Source organism: Oryza brachyantha, chromosome 11 (assembly GCF_000231095.2).
Source record: "Oryza brachyantha chromosome 11, ObraRS2, whole genome shotgun sequence".
In the NCBI taxonomy this organism is placed as follows: domain Eukaryota; kingdom Viridiplantae; phylum Streptophyta; class Magnoliopsida; order Poales; family Poaceae; genus Oryza; species Oryza brachyantha.
Window position 1 is genome coordinate 13,614,800 of NC_023173.2, and position 9,133 is coordinate 13,623,932.

The 9,133-nt window shown below is 39.5% G+C and overlaps 2 protein-coding genes across 2 annotated transcripts; one reads left to right on the forward strand and one right to left on the reverse strand.

Moving 5' to 3' along the window:
* The first annotated feature begins 908 nt into the window (after positions 1-908).
* Positions 909-4,361, forward strand: LOC102705381 (growth-regulating factor 8-like). The gene is made up of 4 exons (XM_006662920.3): positions 909-1,251; positions 1,828-2,007; positions 2,724-3,030; positions 3,516-4,361. The coding sequence occupies exons 1-4, from the start codon at positions 1,038-1,040 to the stop codon at positions 3,985-3,987; spliced, it is 1,173 nt and encodes a 390-aa protein (XP_006662983.1). The 5' UTR covers positions 909-1,037; the 3' UTR covers positions 3,988-4,361.
* Positions 4,362-4,741: 380 nt separating this feature from the next.
* Positions 4,742-8,059, reverse strand: LOC102717663 (nicotianamine aminotransferase 1-like). Its single transcript, XM_015842294.2, has 7 exons — positions 7,653-8,059; positions 6,382-6,721; positions 6,068-6,286; positions 5,813-5,872; positions 5,511-5,666; positions 5,336-5,429; positions 4,742-5,177 (listed from the first exon to the last, which is right to left on the reverse strand). Exons 1-7 carry the CDS (start codon positions 7,958-7,960, stop codon positions 5,065-5,067), a joined length of 1,290 nt encoding a protein of 429 aa, XP_015697780.2. The 5' UTR covers positions 7,961-8,059; the 3' UTR covers positions 4,742-5,064.
* Between the last annotated feature and the right edge of the window lie 1,074 nt (positions 8,060-9,133).

The following is a 9,133-nucleotide window of genomic DNA, read 5'->3' on the forward strand; positions in this document are numbered from 1 at the left end:
TAGAAATACTTACTTTATTGCTACAGATTACTTATTTCGTTTTAAAATATAAACATTTATAGTTGCTTAACAAATATTAAGGTTGAGTTAAGAAATACCTCTTTAGCTATTTCATTGGTCAGTTTTAAAATTTTAAATGGTTTAGAATCCCTTTCCAAGCTTCTGTATGATTGGTCGAGGGAATCATTAACGTGATAAGAATAATGAAAACCCGTGCAAAAATAATTATATTATAAAATAATTTTTAATTAATAAAAATACTTATATTTTATAACAGGAACCATACATTATATCTTAAACATAAATATCTTTGAGAGATTGAGATGCCAAATTCTCGATATTGGCCACCAGTTGATAGTATAGATTTGAATTATATTTTGTATTCTTTCACTGGTCAACACAAGTACTATCACACCATGGTGAACTCATCTCAAACCACAGTAGCATACAGCATTACAGCAAGTGTGTGTAACACGTGCACGCTAGATGCCAAGCAGTAAGTTCTCAAAATTAACTTTTTACGCTCCCTCTGAAAGATCTATGCCCCATAATTGCTATGTTTTTATTTCCAGTGATTGCAAACATGCTCCCTTATCCTCAACTGTGCAAGCTTCCACTCTATCACTGATTCACTAGCACACTCTGTTATCTACATTTATACTCCAATCAATGTAGCAATTTCTATTCTTCAAAAAAAAAATATAGCAATTTCTACGAGCCCAAAGAAGAAATAATGATTTTTTTTGTAAGAAAAAAATGTTGTATTTTGATGATGTAGGATAGAAAGATTTTTGTTGCCTTGTGCCCTTGTCCAAGTCTAGGGGGTTGCATTCAATGGCTTGCTTCCTCTTCTTCCCCAAAGCAGCCGAGGCCAGCCTGGTTTCCCAAACACCCACAGCCATCACCTCCTCTTCCTCTCTAGGGTCTAGCTAGCTAGCTTAGCTACCACCATCATGAGTGCAATGCCACAAGAAGCCATTGCTCCCCATCCCTCCTAACCTTCCTGCTTGAACACTCTTCACAAGCAGTGAGTGCCAATGCTGGGCTCATCTGGTGGCCATGGCCATCCAAGAAGCTTGCCACAAGAGTTTCATGGCAGATGTGATGAGCAGCAAGGAGGAGGGCAGCAAGATGGGTTCTTGGTGAGGGAGGCAAGGGCGGCATCACCATCTTCCTCCTTTCTTGGATCCACCAGCTCTTCTTCCGGAGGAGGAGGCCAGATGCTGAGCTTCTCCCCCAATGAAACAGCAGGTGAGATGATACCACTGAAGAAGATGATGACGATGATGATGCAAAGAACCAGAAAAAAAAAGTTGTTTTTGTGCTTGTTTTTTTTCTCTTAATCTTCTCTGGTGAAATGTACTGTTGCATCCGTGAGGGTGTGTGTGTGGTTTGATCGATCCCAGCTGGTGATTGTCTTGCTCATTCATCATGGTCTCATGGCATCATCCTGCAAAAGCCCCTGCCTTTGGGGTCTTGTCAAGAGCAAAAGGGGGGCGTGTTATTCCCCCTCACACAACAGTCACACTCTTTCATTCAGTCTTTTGCTTTTCTGCAACCCAGCTCCACCTCAAGGATGTGTCTTGTCCCCAAAGATGTGAGCTTTTTTTTCTTCTCTCTTGGAGATTGCTCACTGCCCCCTTTCCTCTCAAGAAAAAGCTAAAGATGGCAGCAGCAGCACCGACTTGTGCTGCCTGTTTCCTTAAAATCTTGCATGTGTTGGAACCAGAAAACCATGCTCATAGGGCATCTTTGGCCTCTCTTGACTGTATAACTGCATCATTATTCATTTGTGCTCATTATCACTCTGCTTGTCTTGTGATGAAGGGTTGGGTTTGAGCTCAGGAGGAGGCATGCAGGGGGTTTTGGCAAGGGTCAGGGGGCCATTCACCCCAACACAGTGGATGGAGCTGGAGCACCAGGCACTGATCTACAAGCACATTGCTGCAAATGTTTCTGTCCCTTCAAGCTTGCTCCTCCCCATCAGAAGAAGCCTCCATCCATGGGGTACCTTTTTTTTGCTCCAGCTCTTGTAATTATTATTTGTTGTGCAACCTCTTCATGCTGTTTAATAGCTGAAGAGAGGAATAAAGGAATAGCTAGTCAAGAAAAAAAATGAAAGAAGCAAATGCAGCTCATATGGTTGCAGTCACCTGTTTGTTTATGCAGCATGCCAGCATTGTAGCTTCAGATATACTGTAAAGGTGTCTCATATATATTGGGATTCTGTTATGTTGTAGTTGATAGTTATATTTTATTGTCCTTCTTGGGACATGATGTTTGTCTGATTAATTAGTTTGTAAAGGCGGTCATTGAAGTCCCTTTCTAGTACTAAAAAAATATCGGCTGCAAATCTAGGCATAATGATTTGAAGATTGCATTGATACTAGAAATGTACTACTTTTTGGATGTTTGCATGATGCTCATGCTATAGTTACTTCCTGTTATCATTGTGCATTTGTGCAAAACTCCTCTCTTATATTGGGATTCTGATTTTTTTTAGTTGTGTCCTTTAGTCTTTTCCACAACAAGATCTCAAATGCAGCCATAAAGTGTTTCAATTCCCATTAATTAACTCAAAGGCACCATATTTTGTATGTACACACTAAAGTCTTTATGTGGAGCTGGGAAATTCAAATGTTGCTGAAAACAGTACAATGATGTATCATTTTGAGGTAGTTTATACATTTCTCACATAAAATGGACATTCTATTTTGCTCCAGGATGGGGATCATTCCCAGCTGGCTGTGCTGATGTGGAACCCAGGAGATGCCGGCGCACAGATGGCAAGAAGTGGCGGTGCTCCAGGGACGCAGTTGGTGACCAGAAGTACTGCGAGCGACACATCAACCGTGGCCGCCATCGTTCAAGAAAGCATGTGGAAGGCCGAAAGGCAACGCTCGCCATGGCAGAACCATCCATGGCTATTGCCGCTGGTGCATCAACTCGCAGCCACACCGTGGCTCGGCAGAAGCAGGTGAAAAGCTCAGCTGCTAATGTCACTGATCCTTTCTCAAGACAATCCAACAGGTGAAATTTCCCTTATCCTCCATGAATATACATTTTTTTTTTTTTTGCTTCTTGCATGATGTATGACAGTGTAAGATAGTCTTTGTAGAAATATCTGGTGTTTGGTAATGAAGATGCCTATGAGTAATTCATGTTTGTATCAGCCTATCAGTATTCCAGGCCTAGCAATACATCCAACAAGTAGATATTGGACACAATCGTTAAGATGAATTTGAATCATTTGATCAAGCTAGTGATATCAATAGATAGTAGAAAAGTCCACACCATTCTTCAGTCCGATTATAGTTTCTGTGATTTCATTGGTCATATATTTGTCTAGTTATAAAGTTGATGCTCCTGTAATGAACTCCATTTTACCATTCTCTCCTTTTATTCTTCGAAAAAAATGAAAATCCATTTTTCCTTTAACCCTCTGCAAGTGATAGAAGGAAAAGTTGCACATTATTTCTTCTCTGAACTAAAGATCACCCGACTCTACTTTGCAGGAAACAGAATGCTGTCGACCAGTTGTCTCCGTTGGATTCATTTGATTTCTCATCCACACAATCTTCCCCAAACTATGAGAATGTAGCATTATCACCACTGAAGTTGCACCATGATCATGATGATGAATCTTACATTGGGCATGTGGAAGGCAGTTTATCAGAAAAGGGCAATATGATGCACGAAATTCAGTTAACAGTCTCTAAGGAAACACTCGACGATGGACCTTTAGGTGAAGTTTTCAAAAGAAAGAATTGCCAATCAGATTCTGCAAACATCTTGACTGACAAATGGACTGAAAGCCCCAACTTATCTTTCTCACCTGGAATCCAACAAATGGCTACTAAGTTCAATTCAGTGTCCACCAGCAACACAGTAAACAGTGGTGGCACCACACTGGAGAATCACATGACTGATAATGGCTATCTTACTGCAAGAATGATGAATCCTCTTATTGTCCCAACACTCCTCTAAGTGTTGGATTCACAAATGGCTGAAAGCCTGAAACTATGTTTATGGCATGAGCAATCAGATACAGCATTCCGAGTTGAAATCCTTTTTACTTTGTTATGTGTTCATGTCCCTCACCTTTAGCTTTTTGGTTGAGGTCGGTGTGTTGTATTCGTTTCCTGTATTTGTAATATGCTGAAGTTAAATGCCCTGCTAAGAATTTCTGTTGCAACCCAAGATTCAGGATTTGTGTGTCCAATTCTGAATAATAATGAATCATGATCCCCATAAGTGAAAGGGGGATTTTATATTGTTAAATTATCAAAATATGGCCTTTTTTCTCTAGCATTTTAAGACCAAATTCTTGATCTTTAAAGTTGAAACTACTCCCTTCATGTTTTTATATGACGCCGTTGATTTTAATGTTTACGATTGACCATTTGTCTTATTTAAAAATTATTTGATTATTTATTATTTTGTTATAATTTGATTTATTATTATAGGAACTTTAAGTATAACTTATAATTTTGTATATTTGAATAAAACTTTTAATAAGACGAACGGTCAAACGTAGATTCAAAAGTCAACGACGTTATAAAAAAACATGGAGATAGTACGATTGGTTTCAAATAGACCATTCCTTTTCCATGTGGAATTAACAATGCTTAAGGTGCAGAACTGATATCATATGGTTATAATTCTGCACTTCTGCTGAATGAAAAAAAAAGGTAATCAGGTTGTTTAAAACGTAAACAGAATTTAAATACTACTGAGGAAATTGTTCAGATAATTGCTTCTTTATTCAAGAACAGTGTTCTACACTTCAGAGTTCAGACACCCTAAAGCATACACCTACTTACTGTAGGCAGTAATTGGGAATTACAACAAGAATTGTAACACCACATAATGACTAAGAGAAGATAGCTTCAGCCTAGGAAAGACGAAGTGCATCAAGCATATCTTAGAGTGAAAATGATAGAACAACATATACCATGGTAAGTTGATAACAGTTTTGGATCCTTCAAGTAGCTCCTGCTGACCTTGTTGGAACTTGGAAAGCAGGCACCTCATGCTTCAACTTTCAAGGGACTGGTGAACTTTCTACTTGCTGTGTCTCAAGCAGAAGGACTTGAGCCTATCTATACCATCTTCAAGAGAAGATGGTTCTATGGCGAAGGTGATCCGCAGCCAATTCTTGTATCCCAAAGCACACCCTACACATTTTTTTTTTTACCAACTGGTTAATATTTCAAGAGGAAGACTACTCTGGATCACTGATCATTGTAGAAATAAAACATACTGTACCAAACAAATGCAATGAGCTAGAACTTTTCATGTTAAATCATGTGCATGGGAGGAATCAGGTATGTACCTGGCAAAAGAACTACAAATTCTTCCTTCGCCAGCTGACAGCAGAAGTCCATGTCATCTTTGATGCCTTGCAGGCAGGACAGGTCCAGTTTCACCTGCGTTAAGCCAGAAAAACATCATACATCATTAGGAACTTCCTTTGATGTTCTGGATTGTGAAACAGCATATTGACTGACCATTACAAACATGGAACCCTCAGGTTTGCTTGGGCAAGTGATGCAATTGATGCCCTTCAGCTTCTCCCAACATAAATCTATGGTCTGCCTGAGGACGTCAACCGTTTTTTCGAAGAATTCTTCCTTTGTATTCTCTATGAGTTGTGGAATTGCTCCCTGAAAAACAAAATTGGAATGTAAATCACTCTGTTTTGCTATGCATACAATCATTACGTGCTTATGTATCTTCACTGATCTTTTTATGCTCCCAGGTTATGCATGAATTATCTTGAAAAGAAAATTGATAGGGCAATTTTAGTTACCTGGATAAATGTTGCAGGATCAGCCGAGATATCAAGGTAACTCTTGAGGCTTTCCACTAGCTGAAAAACAGAATCAGGACTAAGAATTATTCGACTGTCTGTAAGGTTTTGATTTTAGATGATACCAAAAGGTCGACGTTGTTTCATTAAGCTTAGATTGCTGTTTCGTCTACAGTATTTGAAAACTACAGCTATCCTTGATCTTAATTGTTGGTTGCAATAGTACTTGTATGAAAAGAGTTTGGAGTTAAGAACCTTGGTCTTTCGAAATACGCCGTTAGGATCACTTGTCACAATCCATCCAAGTCTCCATCCAGGCACAACCCATCTCTTCGATATCGATCCTAATGTAAGAACTGGAGCTACTGAACCAAACACGCCCATTGGCACAAACTTATTCTGCCCGAATGTCAAATGCGCATACACTTCATCCGCAACAACAAAGATGCCAAGCTTTCTCGCAATATCAGCAACCTACAGAAGCAAATCTTCTTCATCATCCTTGAAGACATTTTACCCAAAATAATCATCAGTATGAAATGACCAACTGAGCTAAAGTATTTATTTACCTTGGCCAAATGCTCATAGCTGTAGACATTGCCACAGGGATTTCCTGGATTGATAATAACCATTGCAACCGTGTTCTTGTCAGCAATAGCCTGCACTCCATCAAGATCAACCTCCCATCCACTCTCTGGGAGAAGATCGAAGTACCTGACATCCATCCCATTGAACACGGCGCGCGCCTCATGGAACAGATAGCCCGGCCTTGGGCACAGGATGTTGGCACCAGGGCGAGCTAGGACAGAGCAGATGATCTCAATTGCCTGAGAACAGCCACTTGTCAGGTAAACATCGTCAGCTGAGAGCTCATATGGCAAGTCGGTTGATAAGTACCGGGCAATGGACCTGCAATTCAACTTGAACTGTAAGAAGTTGATCTAACCATGGTAAGGTAGATCTGTACCAGGATTTTTAACAGAAAAACATGATGTAGGGGGGTAAAATTTGTGAAATCAGCACGGGCCTAATTTGTCAGATACTCAATCTGCTGTCCAAGCACAAGTGTCAATGTGTCATGATTGAAGACTGTCTGTTAGGAGTACAAATTCAGGCACTCTGAAATTCAGGGTGGACCACATGATCACTTAAAAGTCTTAATCCGCAGTTGGAATTTAGGTTGGACCACATGCTCAGATGCACTTACTGCACACTAATCTGTCGGTTTACAATGCTTACTTACTCAATAGCAACTCTGTTGTCAGTGGTCACAAAGTGTGGGACCACCAATGATCTCATCACTTCAGAAGAACGATGGCGATTGTTTGGTTTTTAGTAAAAAAAGTCAAATAACATATTTATAAATAAAAAATTATTTATGAATAAAAAATTTATATTCTTATTTTTAGCGATCTAAAAGCCAAAACTGAAAATAAACTTCGGTGAACAAATTCCAAAATCAACTTTAAATTTATGGTTAAAAATTTAAATTTTAGCTTATAAACAAAAGCAGAAAAGATGGGTGCGTAGTCACTCGACAAAACCAGTACTATTATTGCTCTCCATTTATGCCAAGCCAAACCAGTTTATGCCCAAAATTTTTCTTACCCATTAATTAAGGATCACCATTTCCCTTTGATTTCGATCGATTTTCAGAGAGTGAAAAGAATTGCAAAATATTTGAACTTCTCATTTTTTAGGTAAGCCGTGATGAGGCAATTTTACTTTTACCGAAGGATAAAAGAAAAGTTTTTTGAGGCAGATTAATACAGAAAACCTTTACTGCTACCTGGACCAATAATAACACGCATAATTTAATTAGGGACGATTTTTTTCTGACCTCCGTGCGGGCTCGAGGCCGGCGCCGGGGGAGTAGGAGTTGAGCTCCCCGGAGCGGAGCGCGGCGGCGACGGCGTCCACGGCGTCGGGCGTCGTGCGGAAGCACGGGAACGCCGACGGGTCGCCGTGCCCCATCGGGATCACCTCCCTGCAGCCGCCGCCGTCCCCGGCCATCATCCCGGCCTTGACCCTGTCCAGCACGGCGCGCACGGACAGCGCCCTCAGGCCGAGGAGCGTGCCGTTCGGCTCAAAGTTCCACGCGGCGGCGGCGGCGGCGGCGGCGGGGGCGGGGGCGGCGCCGTTCTCCATTGCGCCTGCGGCGGCGGCGGCCGGCTGGCAGTGCTCTGCCAAATATTAGGATTTGAGAAAGGATGGCCGTGCGAACTGAACTCTCAAGCTCGAAGGTCTACTTGATGGAGAGAGCTCAATATATTATATATATAGACATACAGTGATCTGATGCAACAAATTTTAGAAAAATAACTGCAAATAAGGTAAATAAGGTGGTGTGTAGGACATGTACTTATTTTTGATCTTTGTTCTATCGAACGTTTAGACGTTTATTATAAATAGTAAACATAGACTATTAATAAAATCATCTATAATCTTGGACTAATCGCGAGACGAATCTATTGAGCCTAATTAATCTATGATTAGCATATGTGATGTTATAGTAAACATACTCTAATTATAAATTAATTAGGCTTAAAAAATTCGTCTCGCGGATTACCACTTATTTATGAAATTAGTTTTTTATTAATCTATATTTAATACATCAAATTACTGCCCAAACATCCGATATGACGTAGTGCTTAAAACTTTAGCCCCATCTAAACAACTCCTATGAGTACTCGTTTTGTTTTATGTTATAAAATATTTTAGATATATTTAGATTCATCCATAAATTAATAAATATTACGTACATCGTATCGCACAATTAGTTATGGGTTAACTGAAAACCTCACTTTATCATAAGGTTGGTCTTAAAATTTCCAAAAATGGCCTTTTATGATTATATTGCTAATAATCCGGCAAAGAGAGATTATTCAGAGCAGTCTTGGTGGACAATGGGGATGGCAATAGCTATTGGATGGTTAGGACGTCCTGGTGTGAACTTTAGATTTATTATTATCTATGTAAATCTAATGAGTAACCTAACATCTTATCACGTAAATATAGTTGATAGTACTTATTTTCTTTATAAATATCTTATAGTCACTCGTCCTTTTAACAAAAAGGAGTACAACTACTTACAAGGATATCATAGTTACATTATATTGCATTCCAAGCGTGAAACTTTGGCTTGAAGTAACCTAATCATTTGAGGATTATTACCGCACTCCCTCTGATTTTTAATATATATAGTGTCATTGGCTTTTGGATGTGATTATTTGTCTTATTAAAACATAATTATCATTTAATTTGTTATGATTTGCTTTATCATTGAAGCTACTTTCAGCATTACTTACATTTTACATATTT